This window comes from Equus caballus, chromosome 7 (assembly GCF_041296265.1).
Source record: "Equus caballus isolate H_3958 breed thoroughbred chromosome 7, TB-T2T, whole genome shotgun sequence".
In the NCBI taxonomy this organism is placed as follows: Eukaryota; Metazoa; Chordata; class Mammalia; order Perissodactyla; family Equidae; genus Equus; species Equus caballus.
In genome coordinates this window covers 71018872-71041242 of record NC_091690.1, presented here as the reverse complement: position 1 = coordinate 71041242, position 22371 = coordinate 71018872, and the positions used below count along the sequence as shown (strand labels likewise).

At 52.1% G+C, this 22371-nt stretch overlaps 1 protein-coding gene across 2 annotated transcripts in view; it reads right to left on the bottom strand.

Annotated features, from left to right (window-relative positions):
• Positions 1-2654: 2654 nt before the first annotated feature.
• Positions 2655-22371, bottom strand: part of MAP6 (microtubule associated protein 6) — a 77124-nt gene continuing 57407 nt past the window's right edge. The window contains exons 3-5 of one of the 2 annotated variants that reach the window (XM_070273276.1): positions 21888-22084; positions 3882-4612; positions 2655-3848 (exon numbers count right to left, since the gene is read on the bottom strand). In XM_070273276.1, the coding sequence (XP_070129377.1) occupies positions 2800-3848; positions 3882-4612; positions 21888-22084 (1977 nt within the window). In that variant the 3' untranslated portion in view covers positions 2655-2799. Of the gene's footprint in view, positions 4613-21887; positions 22085-22371 lie in introns of both variants that reach the window. The other variant, XM_023645691.2, reaches the window with a different exon arrangement.

Sequence of the window (22371 nt, the reverse complement as noted above, 5' to 3'; positions counted from 1 at the left end):
AGTCGCTCCTGGCACCAGAAGCCCCTGATGTCTCGTTACAATTCTGGCCAGCGCTTCTCAGCTTCCTTGTGCACGTCTCTTCCTATCTTTTAAAAGTCTCCTAAGCTTTGAACTGGACCGGCTGCTCTTTCCACCTGACACTGTCGCCGGAAGAGCTCCATCTCCCTCAAGTAGGGCTGACTCCCAGACCTTTTTCCAGGCAACTCTTGCTTCGGAGGTGGAGACCCGGTACCCAATAGCCTCCTGGACATCTGCCCCGGATGTCCGGAGTCTCAGAGACAGCGCTGTCGTCTGTGTGGCCCATGGGAGTGTGTGTGTCGTGTCACGGGCTGTGTGGGTCAGAGGGAGGACGGAGAGCAGGAGGGAGCCGTCCATACACAACACTTTAGTCTCAGTGTGGCCTCTTCTTGGCTCCAGGGCCTTGGCTGTTAGAACTCATATGGCAGCAAGCTCTGTGTTGGGCCAGGCAGAATCCTCGCGGTGTATGTGTGTTTATGGAGGGGGCTCCTGGGGCCAGAAGCCTTGGTGCTATTGAGAGAGGGGTGGGGAGGCAGGCCTGGGGCCAGTTGCTCAGAAAATTGGATTATTTGGAAGTCACCAGTACTTCCTGGGATGGTTTCTCTGTTAGAACCAAGCTGAACTCCTTTAAAGGAGCCCTTAAAAAAAAAAAAACACCTTTTAAAGGGGTTAGTGTCCAAAACGGGGCCGCAGGTCTTAAAGGGGTAGGAGTGTTCCTTGGAAGCCAGCTTTGGTGGGGGCAACAGGTAGAACTCCCCCTCTGCCCCCAGGGGCCTGAGGGCTCTGGGCTTTAAAGGCTATTGTGACCCACACCAGTGGGACCCTTGCAAGACCCATCATTGACCAAGGCTGAGCTTCAGCCCCACTGGCAGCCCCCCCAGTCTTCTGGCCCAGCCTGCCAGCAACATATAGCCCACAGGACAGACCCCCGACTCCCTCCCTGAGGTCTTGGGATTCAAAAAACCGGTCACCCCTGCCTGGTCCCAGTTTTCCGTTCCAGAGACCTGCCACACCCCTTGGTCAAGGCCTCATGCAAACCAGGTTCTTTTCATTCAAGGACTTCCAGACAGGGGCTTAGCTGGCCCTCTGGCCACACCCGTGATGCCCCTTTCTACCCTTTGCCTGGGCTGTCAGAACGCCATGGTCACTTTCTCTGAGAAGACTTCCTGGCTGCCCTGACCAGGTGTCGTCTCTTTACTGTCCTTGGGCCCCATCCCACACCACCTTTTACTATCGTAAGACCAGGACTCCTTTAGCACGGTGACGCCAATGCCCAGCACTGAGCGTGGCCCAAAGTGGGTGCTAAGGACAAGTCTGCTGGATGCATTGTTTTAGAAGCCCTGGCTGAGCTGTCCTGGATGCTAGATGAGGATCAGCGCTGTTAGGGTCTAGCCTCATGAATGTTCTGGGACTTCTGATCAGGGGCCTAGTTTTCTCAAGAAGCGTGACCTCTGGATGAACTTTAAGACGCAGCCCTTGGCAAAAAGCTGTCACCCAGAATCACCCTGGGCCAGCGGGGGCTGGTTCCTGTTTCCTCTGCAGGCTTCAGCTCCAACCCCTCCAGGACTCAGCCTGCTGCAGTTTGCTACTTGTTCCCAGGCTTTCACGGGACCTGACTTGGGAAATGATGGAAAGTATAAGTATTGGGCTCTGCCCCCGGTTTCTGGCACAGAGCTCCTAAAACCCTTGTAATTTCCTGGGTGATGGGATTGTCTTTTGTTCTAATGAGGCAACTCTTGGTGGCTCCTGGATGGGTGCTGGTCACCAGAAAGACCCAGCCAGGATGAAAAGCTTGGAACTTTCAGACCCCCACCGTCTCTTCTTCTGGGAAGAGGAGATGGGCTGGAGATTAAGTTAATAATGCATTGTCGTCTGTGCTGAAGCCTCCATAAAAATCCCCAAAGTACGGGGTTTGGAGAGCTTCCCGGTTGCTGAGCACGTGGTGGAACTGGGTGGGTGGCCTGCCTGGTGAGGGCTTGGGAGCTCTGCGCCCCTCCCCTACCTTGCCCTATGCATCTCTTCCTTCTGGATGTTCATTGGTAGCCTTTATCATATCCTTTATGATGAACTGGTAAGCATAAGTGTTTGCCTGAGTGTTTTTGTGAGCCATTCTAGTAAATTATCGAACCCAAGGAGGGTGTTGTAGGAACCCTAATTTATATTCAGTCGGTCAGAAGTACCAGTGACAACCTAGGCTTTTGATTGGTGTCTGAAGTGAGGGGTGGGTGAGGGGATACTCTTGTAGGACTGAGCCCTTAACCTGTCAGACCTGTGAGTCAGATCGTAGGACACCCAGCTGGAGTTGGAGAATTGCCTGATGTGTGGAAACCCCCCATGTCTGGTGTGAGAAGTGCAATGTGACAGGAGTGTGAAAGTCAGGAGAAACGGGGAGTTTTTCCTTTGTGTGACCTTTGCCTTGTCCTGCCCCACGCCCTCAAGATGGGGCCCTGTCCTCAATCTCCTAGCTTCTCCCTCCACTTCCAGCTGCTGCTGACAACTCATAGGAGCTGGAGATTTTGCCTAGGTGGGTGAATGCACAGTCCTGCTTGCCCACTCTCAAATGTACATGGCAAGCACACAGACGTGCACACATGCGCACGCACACACACACTCAAACAGAGCCAGAGAGACACTGCTGAGCCAGAGGGACCAGTTTTATTAGATTCCAGCAAGACTATACCGTACATGTTTCATGCAGATTAAATATGTGTCTTTGCTGCCCCGGGAAGGAGCACTTTCCCTGCCGGCTCCTTCCTTGGCATGTCAAGGCGTGAGCATCAATCAGGGAGAACCCTCAATATATTCCGCATGGGGGGCAGTTGGGATCATGACTGGGGGTGGAGGTGAGACAGTGGGCAGCTGAGGGCCCCTGGGACCTTGAGTCTTCAGAGGTTCGGGGATAGGACCTTGGTCCTTTGCTGGTGGTGGCACCAGAGGATCAGGATCTTTCAGAGGCACCGGGATGGTAGGAACTTGATTCTTCACAGGCTCAGGGACCACAGGACCTTGATCCTTGACTAGTGCTGGGATCACAGGATCTTGACTCTTTGGAGGCTCTGGGACCACGGGACCTTGATCCTTGACTAGTGCTGGGACCACAGGATCTTGACTCTTTGGAGGCTCTGGGACCACAGGACCTTGATCCTTGACTAGTCCTGGGACCACAGGACCTTGATCCTTCACTAGTGCTGGGATCACAGGATCTTGACTCTTTGGAGGTTCTGGGACCACAGGACCTTGATCCTTGACTAGTCCTGGGACCACAGGACCTTGATCCTTGGCTAGTGCTGGGACCACGGGACTTTGATCCTTGACTAGTGCTGGGACCACAGGACCTTGACTCTTTGGAGGCTCTGGGACCACAGGACCTTGATCCTTGACTAGTTCTGGGACCACAGGACCTTGACTCTTTGGAGGCTCTGGGACTACAGGACCTTGATCCTTGACTAGTCCTGGGACCACAGGACCTTGACTCTTTGGAGGCTCTGGGACCACAGGACCTTGATCCTTGACTAGTTCTGGGACCACAGGACCTTGACTCTTTGGAGGCTCTGGGACTACAGGACCTTGATCCTTGACTAGTCCTGGGACCACAGGACCTTGACTCTTTGGAGGCTCTGGGACCACAGGACCTTGATCCTTGACTAGTTCTGGGACCACAGGACCTTGACTCTTTGGAGGCTCTGGGACTACAGGACCTTGATCCTTGACTAGTCCTGGGACCACGGGACCTTGACTCTTTGGAGGCTCTGGGACCATGGGACCTTGATCCTTGACTAGTGCTGGGACCACAGGACCTTGACTCTTTGGAGGCTCTGGGACCACGGGACCTTGATCCTTGACTAGTGTTGGGACCACGGGACCTTGATCCTTGTCTAGTGCTGGGACCACAGGACCTTGACTCTTTGGAGGCTCTGGAACCACGGGACCTTGCTCCTTGACTAGTGCTGGGACCACAGGACTTTGACTCTTTACAGGTACCACAACCATAGAATCATGATCCTTCAGAAGCTCTGGGACCACTCCACCTTGATCCTTGACTGGCTCCGGGACCACTAAACCTTGGCTTTTTACAGGCTCAGAGACCACAGGGCCTTCATCTTTTACAGGTGCTCTGACCATGGCACTTTGATCGTTCAGATGCTCTGGGACCAAAGGACCTTGATCCACAGGCTTAGGGACCATGGAGCTTTGATCTTTGGCAGGTGCTGGGACCGCAGGACCTTGATCCTTTGGAGGCTCTGGCACCATGGAACCTTGATCTTCAACTCTTGCTGGAACCATAGGACTTTGATCTTTTAGAAGCACTGGGACCAAGGAACCTTGGTCCCTGACTGGCGCTGAGATCACAGAACCTTCATTCTGTAAAGGCTCAGGGACCACGTGATCTTGATCCTTAACTGGTGCAGGGACCGTGGGACCTAGATCTGTCAGAGGCCCTGGGACCGTGGGGCCTTGATCCTTTGGAAGCTCTTGGCTCACAGGACCTTGATCTTTCAGAGGCCCCAGGCCCACGGGACCTTGATCCTTGTCTGGCTCTGTGGCTACAGGACCTTGAATCTTACGGGAATCACCGGTGGGTTCGACCAGGCTCCTGCAGAGGAGAGAGAGGTGGTCACTGTGAGGGCCAGGGCTCAGGCCGAGGGTCGGGCAGAGCACAGATTGCCTGATGAGTCTTGGCCTAGTGGAGCCTGGGCAGGGCAGCTCTTGCTGGAGAGCCAGGAGGAGAATCTGCTTTCCATGTTCTTAGCACAGCACGTGGGGCGGGGTGAGGGGCAGGCTCAGGGATCAGTCATTCAATGTGCTTGCCAATTGATTATAACCTGCACGTGGCACAGAGGCACGTGCCCAGGTGACAAGGGCAGTATGACAGCAGGACTCAGAGTCCCCCAGTGGGCATCCCAGGAGCCCGTCCACCCCACATGCCACCCAGGCCGCTCTTCCTCCACGATGGCCGGGCCCATCCACCCTGAGGCCCCCCCCCCAGGCCAGAGGGCTCTTGCCTTGTTCTCGGGGCCTTCCAAGGCTCCTTCCCCTCCCCGTCCCCCTTGCTAAGGGCTGACTGTGGGGAGGGGCAAGGGGTCCATGGCACGTCAAGAAAGAGGGCAGTGGCTGTCCCTCTTCCACTCTCCCCTACAGGGGGAAAAGCATTTTATCACTGACATTTAGAATAGCCGGCACACAGCAAGAATAAAAAGCAGACCGGCTTTTAATTGGTTTTATTATTGCTGTTAAATTCTCTATCTTCAATGCACCCCCTTGTTGCCTACGCCACTGCCATTGCCCCCACCTTTGGTAGATGACTGGCTGGGACTCCCCATTCGGGCAGGGAAGAGGCCCTCTCCCCTCGCTCCCTCCCCACTTCGGCTCCCTCTGCTCTCCCTGGGCCCTTGCCCTCACTTACTCCACGAGGCTCCGGGGCTGATTTCCCTGCAGCCAGGAGTCCAGGCCTCTCACAGAGTCCTCACTGGCTGCTCTGTCGGCCTCACTGTGGGCACCGGCCCCATCCCTGGGCCCACCCACATCGTGGGGAGCAGGTGACAGCCCTGACACCAAGGGCAAACAGTGCACTCAGACGCTGCCAGTCTAGGTTAAAATGCATGCTCCTTTCTTGCAGGCTGGACTAAAGTTGCCACTCACGAGTGGCTACTCAGCCAGTGTCACAAGCCCTTGCATACCTACAGCACACTCCAGTTCCCAAATCACTGCTTTTCATAGCTCGTTTCAGTGACGCAGCAGCCCTGGGAAGCACGCGGGGAGGGTTCTATTGCCCCTACTTGTCAGAGGGAGAAACTGAGGTCCAGAGAGGGCCCACGATGGGGACGGTGAGGGCCCCTGCCTGGGCTCTGGGTTCTGGGCTCTGGAATCTGGGTCTTCTCCCTCCTGAAGCCCGTTCCTTCTCCCCCACGGTGCCTGGCACACAGTAGGTACAGTACAGGGGAGCTGTTATTCCCTTTTACACCTCGTGGCCTATCAAACTAGGTCAGCATTTTAACAGCTCCTATCAGCTTTCAGGACTGTGTCATACCTGCTTATCAAAGCTGCTCCAGTAAGACCTCTACTGGTCACACTTTCCTAGCTCATTACGCTTCCATTTCCCTGGGCCTCAAGTTTGCTGTCTATTTCATTGAGCATAATGATATTTACTCAGACAGTTTCGAGGATGAGAGATCATGTACACAGACCACCCTGTACCATGATATTACTATGTGATATTAGAATTGTTTTTATGTTTACTTAGAAGGAAAATTACACATATTTGGACTATTTTTAGTCTGACATGTCATCCTGATGCAGAAGCTTTTTACTGTATTTAGCATCTTGAGCTACCTGGAGACCGACGTGTCTCAGCAGAGTACACAGTGGCACAGGCAGCCTGTCCAGCCAGTCCCTCTTGATGTCTCTGAGCATCGCAGGGGACAGAGAGGGCCAGGGCGGCTTCTTGCACGACAAGTGCACAGCTGCCCTGGCCGGACAGATGCAGCTGGCTGCCATCAGTAGGACCTCAGCATGTGCAGAGAGAGCCAGGCAAGGCCAGGAGAAGCATGCAGAATCCAAGGGGGGCATGAAAATACCTCTAATACTTGCTGGCTGGCCAGAGAGGAAAAAGAAAAACCTCCTTCAGCATAGAATCAAGAGGAAATTGATTAGTGAGTGACCTGGGTGAGGTTACCCTGAAGGGGTGACAAAGCTGAGACAGGAGACCAAAAAGCTGACCGGAGCTTCGCTTGATCTCAGGGCTTGGGTTGCAAAAGCTGTCCCATGGGCAGGACATGGACCCAGCATCCCTGCTGGCAGGGAGATTAAAAAGAGGGCCAGCCCCACAGCGTGGGTGGCAGAATACACTTGCCGGGATGTCTGCAGCCTTGGCTCCCAGGCCGCACCCCAGATTTCTGTCTGACGAGCACTCTCAGCCAGTGTGAGCTAGCCTCAAATTTTCTCAGATGTAACATCCTGTATTGCTTTGGTTAGTAAACTTGTTTCCTTAGTGAGGAAGTGTCTTTAATCATGGGAAGGTTTAGAATTAAGATTAGAAATGATAAATCAAATGTATAATATTTCCTTTTTTTGGTGTTAAGTTTAGGAAAATCTGTGTAGATTTAGTTTGAAAGTATTTGTAATGTTTAAAATAATTTGGAAGGGGCCGGCCCAGAGGCGCAGCGGTTAAGTTCGTATGTTCTGCTTCGGTGGCCTAGGGTTCGCCAGTTTGGATCCTGGGTGCGGACATGGCACTGCTTGGCATGCCATGCTGTGGTAGGCGTCCCACATATAAAGTAGAGGAAGATGGGCACGGATGCTAGCTCAGGGCCAGTCTTCCTCAGCAAAAAGAGGAGGATTGCAAGCAGTTAGCTCAGGGCTAATCTTCCTCAAAAAAAAAAAAAAAAAATTGGCATATTAGAATATATAACAGATTAGCTTTGTGATACCAATATAAAATGCATAATGGAATACTTAATTTAGACGTGATTTTAAGTTGAAAATATAATTTTATAAATTTTATAAACAATGATGGAACTTTTATGACAACCCAACAGCTATCATATTTTTAACCTTGGCTTAAAATTATTTATAATTTAATTTAAATTATGTAAGAGAATTGAATTAAGTTATAAAACCTCCCTTAAAACACAGACTTACATTTTACTAGATTTTTAAAATTTGTTACTTTTATAAATTAAGCATTCATTTTAAAACCAAAGCAGCCCGGGTTGGTTCCTATGAACAAAACTGTGCTCGAGGGCAACATAAAACTCTCACTGACACTGACTGGCCATCACTTGGTCCACAGTGCCCGCCAGCCTCCCCATCTGAAAGCTGCCCCACCACTCCCAGCAAGGCTGGCAGGAGCCACACTCACAGTGCCCTCTGTGGAGCGAGACAAAGTCACACCCGAGGGTGGCAGCCGGGTGCATGATGGGTAAATGGAGATGGGCTGGATTCAGCCCGCAGCCCACAGGCCCACTGTCCTTGGGCATGGCCCAGCCTGCACAAGCAACTCTGGTGCTCTGAGCCAGCTGCAGGGCTCCTCAAGACACCCTATGACACAGCCCCTTCTGCCTCCCAGCCTGCATGCTCTCTCAGGAACTAGAACCACTGGCTGGGTTAATCTTGGCTTCTGTGCTGCTTGGTGCCTGCAACATCTTGGGCAGTTATTCAACCACAATAGACCTCTGTGTCCTCACCTGTAAGATGGGGACAACAATACAAATGTCAGGGACTTCTAGGACAGAGGATCAGACGACCCTGTTAGGCAGGGATCTGAAGTCATAATTCTTGATATTCATAGAGTGCCTGGGGGGCATCACACGAATAAGTCCTTTACTATAATGACTGCAGTAACAGTTTGCTCAATGCTCCCACGCTTGTTCCTTTAGCTCACTGGACCCCACAGCAGCCCTGGAGGAAGCCAGCCCTGCAGCCTCCCCCTCCTTGCACTGTCCTGGGCCACTCCACGCTGTTTCACATACTCCCAATGTTCTGTTTATTTCTGCTGCCTGGATTGCCCTCTTTCACCACTTTTGCCTGTCTGTGCTTGACGGCTCGGCTCAGATCCCACCTCCTCACAAGGTCTTTCTGGACGTGTCCCTCCGCATTCATTTTGTCCGTGTCTCCCCTGCAGCACCATTTCATGGTCTCTCCCCACATTCACAGATACCCCAGTTACATGTCAACCTTCCCCCATTAGACTGTGAGCTCCCTGGAGGCAGGGCCACCCTCCTTGCCTGCAGCCCCCATGCCCAGCAGAGTATCTGGAACAAAGGTCAAACGGAAGGAAAGATTTACATAGTATTGTTGCTGAAACCTGGTTCATCATCTACCCCCGGGCCTCAGCCAGAGCCAGTCACCCTTGACACCTCCGTCTCCCCCAAAACCTTCACCCGAGCCTTCAAGAGCCATCTGTTCCAGCTCCTAACATTAATCTCTTGAATATTCCCACTTCTTTCCCTCCCTCCCTTCGCCCCACCAGCTGTGCCAGCCTCTCTCTGGACCGCTGCCTGTCACAGCCTCCTAACTGGCACCCCCTGCTCATCCTCCAATCTGTTTGTCATACAGAGATCAGAATGCCTTTCAAAAAAAGCAAATCCCTTCTTCGCTGCTAACAACTCTTCAATGGCTCCTGCTTGCGCTCAGAATAAAGAGAACCTGTTACCTGGCCCAGCTGCCCAGCTCACCAGCCTGCTCCTGCAGCCTCCTCACCCCTTGTGTCCCAGCCTCCCAGGACTATGTTCTGTTCCTCCGTGTGCCCTGCTCCCTTCCATGTGTGGCTTTGCACATGCTGTTGTCGCCTCCTGGAACATTCTCTGGCTCCCTCTTCCACTGGTGGGTGCCTAGTCATCCTCCACCTCTTGGCTCCCTGGAGTACTTTCTCAGGGAAGGCTTCCCCAACCCCGCAGAGGTGAGGAGGTCCCCTGCTCCCCACTCTCCTAGTCCCTGGCACTTTCTTTCCTCCCCCTTTTCATGGCTAATTACTTGCATTCTTTTGGATTAACATTTCTCCTACTAGACTGAAGCATTCGGAGGGCAGGACCGTGTCAATTTTGCACATCATTATCCTCTGCACCTAAAACAGCGCCCGACCCAGGGAAGGCCCTGACAAACCTTGTCGAATGAAGGAATGAATGAGAGGCTTTTCTGTGTCAGGCTCTGTCCTGTTGGCAAAATTTACTGTTCCACAGTTACATGAGACATCCTAAATCTTAGGAACTTAATTTTCTGCACCTCTTCCTGTTTCCTTGGAGATGGACAATGCCCCCTGGGTAACACACACACTGACCTTGGATCCCTGCTTTGGGAGAGTCTGGAAGGAGGATATGGAGCCGTGCTGAGACCGTCTGGAGAAAGGGCTGATTCTTGCGCTTACCCACAATTCTAATCCCGTAATCCAGCCAGGTGGGTTTTTTCTCCCCAGACTGTTTGCTGATGCACCATCAAAGCAGCCCAGAGCTGGGCAGTGCTCCTGGCGTAGGGTCCTATTCAGAAATGGGGACCTGGGGACCCTGTTCTTCAATCCCCTGCCTCCACAGTGTGGAAGAAGGAAACCCTTCTTTCCTAAGCAATAACTGTGTGCCAGGCTACGTGCTGGGTGTCTCAGCATAGATAACTTCCTATAATGTGCAGAGCAGCCTGCTGGCAGAGAGGCTGCACCAAATGGGCTCGAGGCCAGAAGAGCTGGGTTCGAATGCTGACCCAGCTCCTTCCTAGCTGTGGGATGTCATCGTGGGCAAGCCTCAGTTTCCTTAACCTATAAAATGGGGATTACAGTGCCCACCTTCCAGGAAGGATTAGTTTATGTGAACGCTCATGGCGTGACCCCTGGAAAATGGGTGATGTTTTGTAAATGCTAGTTCCGAAGAGGGGCTTCGAGATCTGGTCCAATTCTGTTCCTCTACAGATGGGAAACTAGGCCCAGAATGGGCAAGCAACTCTGCCATTGTCACACAGATAGTGGATAGCAGGTCCCAGACTGAAATATAGGCCCCTCAACATCTCGATGAGGAGGTAGAGGGATGGAGCACACTCTCTTGAAGCAAAGATGGGCAGGAGGAGCTGAGCCGGGCCCAGGCCGACTGCACCTCAGGGACTCTGGCAGGAGGTGGGGGGACAGTGGACAGGGCCATTTCACAGCTTTGTTCTCCTCCTGTCTGCTTCCATGGGCCCCGCACAGGCGCCCACGCTTCCCAGACACAAACAAAGCTCCCAATGCATTTATGGGAAATGCGGCTGCCCAACGGGGTGTGCCAAGGAAACCGTCTTTGAAAGGCTCCTTATTCTTATGAAGAATCTGCAGGAGACAAGGCGTTCTCAAAACAAGAACTCTCGCCCCGTTCCCCCGCGGGATCCACGGAGCGGGTTCAGCCTTATTGGGGGCGGGGGGGTTGGTAATTACCCGCCTCTCCACTAGTCCGTGGGCTGTGTTTTGTTCATCTTTGCATCGCCAGTATCTGGCGTCTGGCTCATAGGAGTACCTGGTAGATACTGGTGGGAGTAACGGATGGCTGGTGTGTAGCTTTTTCTATTTTATTTTTTTCTCTTTTATCCACTTGTTAGACAAAGTCTGCTGAGTGCCCACTCTGTTGTTAGGCCCTGTGCTGGGGGCACAGAAGGGGATGGGACCTGGGCCCTGACTTGAGGAGCCCCGAGGCTGGAGCAGGAGACAGACCCATGAGAGCACACCACAAACACCGCAAGGCCATTGGTGCCCTGGCACCACCCCCGCCCGGGCCCTAAGCCTAAGCCTGCATCAGCCTGTGTCTCTTCTGCCAGAGAGGACCGCAGGTCCCTTAGTGGGAGAGGCCCTCCCTCTCTGTCCTATGAATACACAACTTCATAGAGCCAAGTCAAATGAACCCAGGGCTGGAAGGACAGACGTGAGGGTCCTCGGGTCTCCCGAACTTCTGCGCTTCCCTCCTAGCTGGTCCCAGCCACTGCCCACACTGCCCAGGGTGGGGCACACACCCCGATGAGGCAGCCCACTCCTGGGGACCCAGTGTTTAGACCCTGAGCAGAAACCTGTATCTCTGTCAGCTCCACTCCCTCCCATCCCTGTCCTGATCCGGGTTTGAATTCTGGGGCCACCCTCTGCTATGCCGCCTGCCCTGGGACAGCCTTTCAGGTATTTGAAGATATTTGAAGGGGCAGCAAGTGTGAACTTATTTCTGGCTTCTCTGGGCAACACACGCCCCCTGACAGCTCAGACATTTGGTTTCCTCACAACACATCTCAGTTGGCTCCCCATCCCTTGGAAAGTGTGACCCCCAGAACTGAACGTGATATTGCAGGCGTGGTCTCCAAGCGGGACACACCGCCTCTGTCCTCCATTGGGCAGTCTATACCTCCATTGATAGAGCCCTCACTGCTTTAACTTTCCCTCAGGTACATCAGCGCTGCTGCCCAGCACCACCCCTCCCCATCTGCCTAGGAGCCCCCACTGAAGATTCAGTTCCAGGGCTGCTTCCTCAGCGAAATCACCGGACCCTCCACATCCAGGGGTGGAGTCCTCCGTCTCCTGTGTTCCCACAGCGCCCCCCGACCCCTCACCCCTCACAGCAGCCCCATCACATGAGTTGCCAACTGTTTGTAGCCACCTCTCCAAACTGGGCCTCCTTGAGGGCAGGGACCACGTCTGCTTCCTCTCTCTTTCCCTCCCTCCCTCTCTGCCCCCGCCTCCTCTCTCCTTCCTTCCACAAACATTTAATAAATGCCTACTATGTGCCAGGCCACTGACTAGCGTGGAGGCCAGAGAGCTCCGGCACAGGGCTGGCGCCTAGTAGGAGCCCTCTGTCCTCAATGAGAAGTTTTCAAAGTAACTCGCACAACATCAAATCCCAAAACCACATTTACATGACACACAAATGACTTCCTATTTTTAGCTGCCTTAGCACCTCTTTTGTCCTCCCAAACTGTAACCCCTCTTCGTGGTTCTCTAAGAGGACTCTACACACAGTGTGGCACATTGTGGTCTCAACAGCACTGTCAGCCAGGCAGTCAGCGGTCCACACACACGCCCATTTTCCAGAGGTGGGCACTGGGGCTCAGCAAGGGGAAGTAAGTTGCCTAAGGTCACATCGTAGGTTTGTAGCAATGTCAAGACCTTAACTGAGGATAACAGACTTCCAGTCAAGCTCTTTCCTCTCTCTGACAACATCTCTCATGGGTGTGACTTCAACTATAGAGATTCCAAATTTATCTACAGATGTCTGAACTGGGTCTGGCTTGAGATGACCCTGACTGGTTCTGTCTGGGTGGGAGGCTGGAGCCATTGACCTCTGCAGGTCCCCAGCTCTGAGATCCAGACAGCATCTCCTGAGAGAGTTGCCCCTCTAGGGGCCAGGCCTGCAACAGCCAGCCTCCCTTCGCCTCAGCCATTCCTGCCTCTACTACACAAGGACCCCCTCCCCTCCCAGGTCTACCTCCAAGCCTTCAGCAGACTCTGGCGAAGAAGAGAGTCCCAGAGAGCAGCAGCATCCTGGTCTGAGTGCCCATTTACACCCACACCTATAAGCCCTACCTGCACAGCTGCCCATCGGTCTACCAGCCCCGGGCCACACAGAGTCCACCCAGATGGGGCTCATCAGCACAGGAAGAGCGGCTAGGACCACAGCTAGGAAAGATGCTGCTACCACAAGGCTTAATTCTGGGCAGGGGGCCGGGAGCGGGGGAGGGGGTAGTAACTATGCTGACCGAACTCATCATCTGTGGCCTTCATCTGACTCATTTTCCATTGACACTGAGAGTATTTAGAGTCATCGAAGGTTTTGGAGAAGGAAGGGACAGGGACAGAATGAGGAGACGGCTATTTCAGGAGGATGCACATCTTCTTTACCACAGGAATCCTAGAGATGGTCTCAAGATCTGGGCCAAGAATGGGTTTTAGTCACCCAAACCTGGCTGCACATCCTGGCACACCACTTACACGTCGTGTGACTCTGTTACTGAGTCACTGAGTCTGGATCTCTTTCTCTAGAAATGGGGGTGACACCTGCACACTCTCTGGCCCTACTGTGAGGATTGAATGAGAACACGTGTAGAGGCCGCATCGGTGTTTGCTCCCTTCCCCTGGGCTGTGCCAACTCTGCCTTTTACAAAAGTAGAACCAGAGACCTGGGGCAGATTCCTAGCCCAGAGTGTTCTTCAGGACTCCGGGTTCCTGAGGCAGGGACGCTCTTCCGTGCAGGGAAGTGGTAGTACTGGGTGGCTAGACGGTTATGTTTTCTGCCCTGTGTTGTTTTTGTTGTTAAATACCTTTTCTAGGTATAACCTGTTAAAAGGAACTAAATAAATTCTCAGTTGTATAATAAATATTTTTAAAAGCATCCTTGGTTATTTTAACACCAAGAAGGCAAAGTTAAGGGCATAGCTGACTGTCTCAAGGGGCTGACAAGAATCTGATAATCCTGCTGATGACCCTTTTAAAATGTCAAGTGCTGGACTAGGCAACCAGACAGCAACGCTCAGTTCTTTTCTAGCTCTGCGCTCCTTGGAACTGGCCGATCAATTTTTGTCCTTCCCCCCACCCCATCTACAGCAAAGGATGAGATTTCGAGCAATTAATCAAAATTGGCTTCACGCGTCCAGAGAGGATCAATTAAAATGAGCGTGTAATTGCAGGATGGACTCTGCACGGGTGACTGATAGGGTGTGCTCAGAGTGGAGCGGGGAAGGGAGGGGGCGGGGCAGTGAGAGCCAGTACCCGTGGGCTTGCACCCGGGCTGACGTGTGGCAGCGGGAGTGCATTCACCACATGTAGCTCCAGCACCACACCACTGGGACCAAGGGTGGTAAGTAACTGGGAAGCGGTGGTCAGCAAAACTACCCATAAATGACTATTGACACGGGCGTTCCACTTTACAGTTTACGGAGGACTTCGCATGCGTCCTCTTCAGGCCCTCAGAACAGCCCTGTCATTCAGAAACAGGGACCCCCTGCTCACAGGACTCTCACCACCTGCTATCCCAACTCTGAACCAAACAGAGTCGGGTAACACTGTGTCCCTTGCTGACCAAACCCCTACTTTCTGAATTTGGGAACCACACAGATTTGGATAGTGATGGCTACTTACATTACTGTTATACAACAGCAGTGTATTATTGTTATCTCATTGAGGCTCAAAAATACTAAGAGACTCCGCCAAGGTCACACAGGCAGTAAACAGGAGAGCTTGGACTTAGAACCAGGCTCGTTGGCTCTAATTCCCCGTGCTTCTTCTAAGACATGCCCCAGAGGGATGCCTCTCTGCCATCGTGGAGTGAGGAGCTCTGCCCTGGGCAGGGGGTGGGATTAGCCAGCCCCGGAAGATTACCCTCTAACCAAGAGTCTATGATTTTTCGAAGTCAGGACAGTTTAGGAAAAGTGGCCACATAAAGTACAGGGGTAGGCTGGCCCAGAGGCTGGCCATTATAAAACCAGCCGCTGACTGCTCTGTGCTCTGCTGTGGCCGTGACGTCTCTTGAAAACACCCCTTTCATGTGAGCAAGATGATTATTAGGCAGAATAAAGCCTTGTGGAGGCACCGTGGTGAATACGGACGCAGATGGTGAATACCGTCATTCATTCACTCACTCATTATTCATTCAGCCAACACTTTAGAAGACACTCTCTGTGGTAGGCATTGGGCCAGGAGCTAGGGCTACCAAGATGAAGAGAAGGACCTGGCATTTGCCCGGGGGGAGCACAGTCTAGTGGGGGGACACACACGTGAGCAGATGACACAGTACATGTGGTACGTTCCATGATAAAGACACACACAGGGAGCATCTTACCCAGGCTGGGAGGTGCGGGAAGGGCTTCCTGGAGCAGTCCCCTGAGCGGAGTCTTGAAGGATGAGTTAGCCGGGTGGAGAAGCAGAAGGGCAGTCTGAGCAGGTGGGGCAGCGTGGGTAAGGCATGGAGGTGAGAAGCGGCATGGTGCACTGAGGGGACGATACGCTTCTGCAGGCCCCGAGCAGCCCACAGACGGTTTAAAGCAGGGTGTGACATGGCCAGATTTGCATGTTCTAAAGACCCCTCCAGCAGCTTAAACCAGTAGCAGTGGCGGTCATTTATTTATCTCAGCATCTGAAGCTCCCTTGGCCCCAGATAAGATCTCTGGGTTGAGATAGTTATATACAATGCCACGTTAACAGTGACTCAGGGCCACTTACATGAGGACACAGGAGAGAGATTTAAGCTCAGTTCCTCTGTTTGAAATAAAATGCACAAAATGGTGGTCTCTGATCCAATGCCTCAGGTAATAGACACCTTGATCTTGGTATCTCCAGTACCAAGTGTATGTCTTATGAGTCAAAAATCTGATGGATCATTCTGTATTCAACAGCCATGCATTTCAATCACCCAGTCAGTTAATTTAGTACCCAAATGAGAAGACCTATATATTTGGCTGAGATGATTGGTCAATTAATTCCGTTGTCTGAGAAGACCTGATCCAGTTCTTATTTTCCCTGGTTTGTATCTGGGTCCCAAGGTTCAAAGAGGATACTAGGTGAGCCTGCCGGAGGGCCTGCAATGGCCTGACCAGCCGGCACTGGGAGGCATGGGGGTAGTTTTAGTTATGAGTCCAACCTGTCTGAAACCTGATTCACTTCAAGCCAGCCCCAGCCTCCCGCAGGTGAAGGGGAGAAACAGCCCGGGGTGTGGGAAGGCCTGGGCTCCGAGGTTCCTTCAGCTTTCTGAGCTGGACCGAGCTGGCAGGCGCCCCTCCTCTTTGAGCGTCCCTTTCCTGTCCATTACCTGGGGTAAACACCTGCTCCACAGTGTTAGGAGGAGTCAACAGAACAGCGCAGGAGGAAATGCTGCGTAAGCAATAAATATAAATCGTTAGAATATTATTGTTTAGGTCTATGGGCTCAAGGTAATTCAACAGTGGGAATCCTTGAAAAGCGATCTTCTTAATCAGAGTGTTTGCCTTAATCAACTTCTTGTAATGTCAGAGATTACTCATAGCTAACTATCTATCAGAGAGAATGAGCACAGCCCTTTCAAGTGCTGTGAAGGGAAGGGGGAGGGGCCTGAAGTGACCTGTATTTAGTGTCCACTGGGGTTCCCTACAGCCATCATATCATTTCATCCTCAGTCCTCTCCTCTGAGGTGGGTATTGGTGTCCCCATTTTCAGAGGAGGACACCAAGACTCAAAGAGTTCAGTGAATGACAGAGTTGCACAGCCTGCACTGATTTCCACCCACCAACCTTGTAAACACCTGAGTGTACTGCCAGAGTTAACCAGTACTCACACGATAAAGAACAAACATGCAGTGATGTCAGTTCTGCCGTTACGGGTATTCTAGGATGGCCTAGGTGCCACGCGGATCTATGCATCAAGTGGCAGTGGGATGGAGGCGGTCTGGACGATGTACCTGGTCCTGCAAGACTCCACTAAGAGAGGGCTGGTTCCGTTCCTTTCAAACAGCTGCCTCTCCTGTCTCGGTGGCCTTGGCTGCTCCAGCTGCTGACCCAGCCCTGCTGGCCTCAGGTGGGGCTGGGGGTGGGGGCTTGCCTTAACTGTAGATGGTCCACAGGCTACATCCTGAAAGAAGCTTTTAATACCCGTGGTCCTGAAAATTTAAACTGCTGTAAGACATTGTAGCAGTAAAAGGACCTTGAAATCACGACGACACGCTAAGGAAGTTCATAGCCTTTGTGAAATGCGACTTGACACTCCCCAAATCTATGAGAAGCAGCTTATAAATTTTAAACCCTAGTGGGAAAAAAAAATGAGGGAAGAATTTCTCTAAGAACACACAAACGCTAAGGAAGAATTAAAAAACACTTATAACTCATTTAGTAACGATGACCTATTTTAAAACCAGGGGGCTGGTTTTACTCTTGTTTGCTGTTTTAGCGGGGTGATATTAGGAATGGGTTATAGGGTTGCCTCCTGGCTTCGGGCAGCATCGGGGAGCACGGTGGGAGCTGCAGGCCGAGGCCCTGGCTGAGCCCCGACCCCTGGGAGGCACAGACAAAGCCAGGTAGGCTCCCCGCCTTCCTGCCTTCACCGCTGCCCCACCCTTGCACTCTCTCTGGTTCTGAGCGTATCTCACCTTCTCGGGGGTTATCCTTGGTGTCTCCATATATGTGTTTTTCTGTCTGTCTTTTTCTCTCTGCCTCTATTTCTACCTCTCTGTTTCTCTTGTCTTTCTTTGCATCTCTCTCACTCCCTGGCTTTGATCAAAACAATCCTTAACTGATCGAAAGCGAGCTGTATACTTTTATGTACTTGTTTTACTTATTGAACAGTATTTTGTGTTTTCTGCCCTTACAAAGGCAGGCAGGTGGGTGGAGTGCTCTCTGTCCATCTGGAAGACAAACAGATAGAGGATTTTCGTATATGTGACTGTCGATTGATTCCTACCACAGCTCTTCCCCAAAACCCAGAAACTGGAGACCAGCAATAGAATACAAGTCCCAGCCTAGAGCATGAGAAGACTGGCGGTTGTTGCCCGACATGTGGGTGAGGGTGAGCAGCATGACGGCAGGGAGCATGGAGAGGTGGGTGTATGGATGGAGACCCCAGCTAGCAGCCACCCACTCACGGGCACCGGGCTTTTCCAGGACGGACTCTGCCACCTCCAGCCTTTGCCTTGACCCTCCCTGAGCGAACTACTTCCCAGGACCTGAGCTCACCTGGGGCTGGACCCCTCCACACCTTTGCTCGTGCAGTTCCCTCCATCTGGCATGCCTTCACCATCCCAGGCTCTGTTCACCTGGTCATCACCTGCCTGTCCACTGAGGTCCTCCCAGATCCACGGAACCAGCTAGAACAGACTCCTCCTTCGTGCACCACTGTGATCAGAGGTGTGGTCGCAGTCATCCTAGTTTCCCTGGTGCCCAGCACAGTGCCTGGTCCATGATAGCTATTCAATCAACATATGTTGGAAAAAGGAAGAGTGATCCGTATGAAAGTATAGAACCTTCTGTCTCCCACTTTAGCAGAAGGATGTGAAAGTGGGCATATAAGGCACACACAAGACTGGCACACTCATAACTCATACAGTGAGCCAACCTCTGGAGGGGGGACCCTCCACAATGACCAGATCAATGGGTAAGTGAAGGCATCTCCGCCGTCCCTTGGGAGGAGAAAAAGCCAGAACCGATGGTGCTGTAGGTTCATGGGAAAGGGGTGGAGAGTCAGGGCCCAGCCTCCCGGCAGCTGTGGCGCTGGCGGCGCTCACCCCCAGCAACATGGGACCAAAACGTTACACTACCTTGTCGGCCAGTGGTCTCCCGGTCCATCTTCGCCTTTCCCAACACTTAGCTCTGACTGCTTGCAATTAGTATCTGAGAGGCAATCTAAGAGAGTTAAGCTGCATTATGGAGGACCCCGAAAAAATGCAGGGCAACAGCTCATCTCGTGGAGAGTGGCTCAGATGGCAAAGGCTGGTTCCTTCACCTACTCGGCTGGGCCTTACCAAGGAAATAAGATCAAGAAAGTGGTGTTCGTCTTTAGCATTTATTTATAATCGGAAGAACTCTTGGTTGGTTGGTTGGTTTTTTCTGAGCAAGCACAGACCACAAGCACGTCACAATCAATTGGCTATACATGAATATTTTCGTCATTTTCTTACTAACAGCAGGAATGAAATAGCACCAAGAGAGGTGTGCGCTACACATTACATAGACAATCTGTGGTATGCAACAAAATCCAGGCCACAAAATCATAATTAGACACTTCCTGTCTGCCTCGGAGAGGCACAGGGAACAGACCGAATGGGAGCACCAGCGGATAACAGAAGCTTCGGAGCCGATGCACAGCCTTAGGGGTTATTTTTGCAGGCCAGTGAAGCAGACAATGGGAAAGCTTCAGCCCCTGCTCTTTTGCTGGGAAAGCTCAGGAACCCACGGGGAAACGGGCAAAAACAGGCAGAACAAGTGCTGGAAGCTTGGTCACCTTCAGAAAGGCAAAACCAAAACTGCTTGTGAAGCCAAAATCAGTTTCAATCGGTAGGTTTGCGATACAGAAGGAGACTGGCTGAGTTTTATATGTAAACGGTAGAAATCAAAGGAAGTTTCTTGCCAGCGAAGGGGCACATTCAAGAGTCAAAGTGAAATACAGACAGGATTTTCTCGGTTGGAGATGTTAAAAAGACGGGGATACCGAGGGTTGAAAAGACACGAGACCTGTCACGTAAAGCCTCAAGTCGGGCAGGGTACGAGACATCCCTGGGGCTGTGAGGTGGGCGGAGACTCTACGATTTGGGCAACACAAGCTTGAATCAGACACAGGGATCAAGTCAGCCGTGTAGTTCTGGCTGTGCTGCCGTGGAGACAGATTTATTTACACCACCCACCCCGTCTAGTACAGTGTCTGGAACACAGGCACTCAATAAGTGAATGAATGTTCCCTGGGTATTGTAAACTCTGATTTGCTTGATCTGCAAAAAATATATGACTATTCTATGGAGAAATCCAAATTGTGGCTAACAACAACTTGTCTGACTAATGCTAGATCTTGAGAGAACGAACATACATTGGCAAATTCTCTGGATGAAGTTAAGATCCTGTTGATAGAGCTCTCTGGTTAATGTTAAGAGGAGCTAGCAAATAGCTGGCATCGGTACTGAGATCCACGCTAGTCATTTCCAGACAGGCATCAGAATGTGTGACTCATGAACACTGAAACTCACTAGCATTTCCTACCTTGCTCCATACTTCTCCTTCCTCACAGTTCCATCCCCGGAGATACACAGGAAGATGGCCTCGGGCCTGGCCGAGCGCATCAGTGCTACTGGTCCTGTTCCCTTAAGAAATATGGCCCGCGTGGCAGACGCTCAATTAATTTGCAAAAGACTTCTCAATCAGCCCCAAGGGGACAAACAAGATGGTGCAAACAGAGACTTTGCTGCTTGAACAGTCAGGATACAGAGAGCTGGTGGAGCCCCCACTTCCTCCAGACCAGGAGGACCTGAAGGGACTTCTGAGGTAAGGAACGGGGAGAACTTCACTCTACATCACTTTCACGACGAAGGAAAAGCCAGCCTGCACAGAGGCCTGGCGTCCCACGGCCGTCCAGCGATTCCAGAACGCTGGCAGCGGCAAGCACTTTAAGGACAGGAGAAAGACAGCGGACTGGGCAATACACGTCACGGGGTTTGCAAATGTAATTTCTCTTGGGGTATCTTGGGTTCCCTCACGAGCACTGGGGGTCTTCTCACAACTCTCTGACTAATGCCTACGACACGACTCTAGCACGGCTAAGGTGGCACTTGCCGCCCCTGGGGGCTTTGGCAGCACAGACACGTGACACAGAATACAGTGAGAGCTGCTTTTATACATGAATGAGGTCAAATATGCTGGCTAAGCACTTAGCAGGGAACTCTCCTAGTCTTCAGCGAAGTCACAGACATTTCCCGTAGCCTGAAGCTCAGCGTCCTTGTCCTCCCTGGGGGCCGGAGCAAGAACAGCGCAGGAAGGGAAAGTAAACATCGCCACACAGGCCACTATGTCTACCTCCGGCCTCGTGTTTCTCAGAAGCAAGAAAGCCACGTTCTAAATATACGACCCCTACACCTCCAGCTTTCTTCCTCCGTCACCTGTAACCAGTTGCAAAATCGGCAGCACTGGGTAGGCTGAGGGTAAACAGAGGAAAATAGTCTCCTTACTTTCGTCATCTCCCTGTGATGTCGAGAACGTACCTAAAACACCTAACCTTTCACCTGGCCTAGGTTTCGTCACCAGTGGCACATCTATTACTTGGTATACAATTTACTGATAGGAAACCGAAGGGAGTCACAGGTTTCTAACAGAAGATTCTATGAAAAACTGACTTAAACTTAACAGACGCGACTCATTTTATTGACGTTAAGGCCGAGGGTTTTTTTGTTTTTTTTTTAAATATTTCCACAGATTTTGCCAATTGCTGAAGCCCAAGTTGAGCTTCTGTAGCACATGATAACTCTCTGAATTTTGGAAAAGAACACGTTTACCTAAAGTTCAAAATTGATCACGGTCGCAAAATTGATCTCCTGGGGGGAAGATAGGAGGAGGCCACGCCATAGGCATTTCCGAGCGCCAGCAGGAGGTCTCCTCTGCAGCCCGGTCAGAACTGCCTCTGCCACGCCCTGCCTGCCCTCCCCCGAGTGCAGGCCCAGCTGCCTCCGAGGCACAGCCGGTGAGCCAGCCGCCCAGGGGTCCAGGGGCCCGCAGCGTGGACCCCGCTGCCACGCGCGGCCGGCTGCTCTGGTTTGGACAGGAGGCATGCCACACAATCTTTGAAAGAGGATTCCTCCATTCAAAGAAACCAAACCAGAGAGCTCCTGGGACACTCGGGACCAAGGCAGATGAGAAGCCTCTAATCAATTTTGTGGCCTTTTTTGTTGGTTGGTTAAAAAAAAAAGAAAAGGAGAGAAGAATGAAAGGAAAAATGCAGTGACATTTACTCTTTTGCCTCAGCCAGCTTATTGTTCATCTCTTTACTGTGCTCCTTGTTGTCGGGCGGGGCGGCGCTGGCGCCCTCCGCGCTCTTCTTCTTGGAGGCCCGGCCCGACGCCGCCTGCTTGTCTTTGGCCTTCCTGGGGGGCTTGTGGCTCGCTGAGGTCTTTTTTGGTTTGGAACTCTGAACGCTAGGTTTCTCCACCTGCATGGGGAGACAGACAGACAGACCACAAATACAGAAACACAAAAGGGGTGGGAGTGGAGAGAGAATTTAGAGAGAAGACGTGGTGAATTAAAGGATAACGGTGATGGTGCATCACATTTGACCCCGAGGGAGCACAGTGTGTAAAGCACTGTCAGGGACGTGAGGTCATTTGGCTTCTCCTGTCTGAACCCCATGGTCGGTCACGTTGGTAACACTCTCGCAGGACACACTGGCTCCCTGGCCTGGCAGCCCTCCCCCTGGACCACCTCTGGTGCTGGACCATG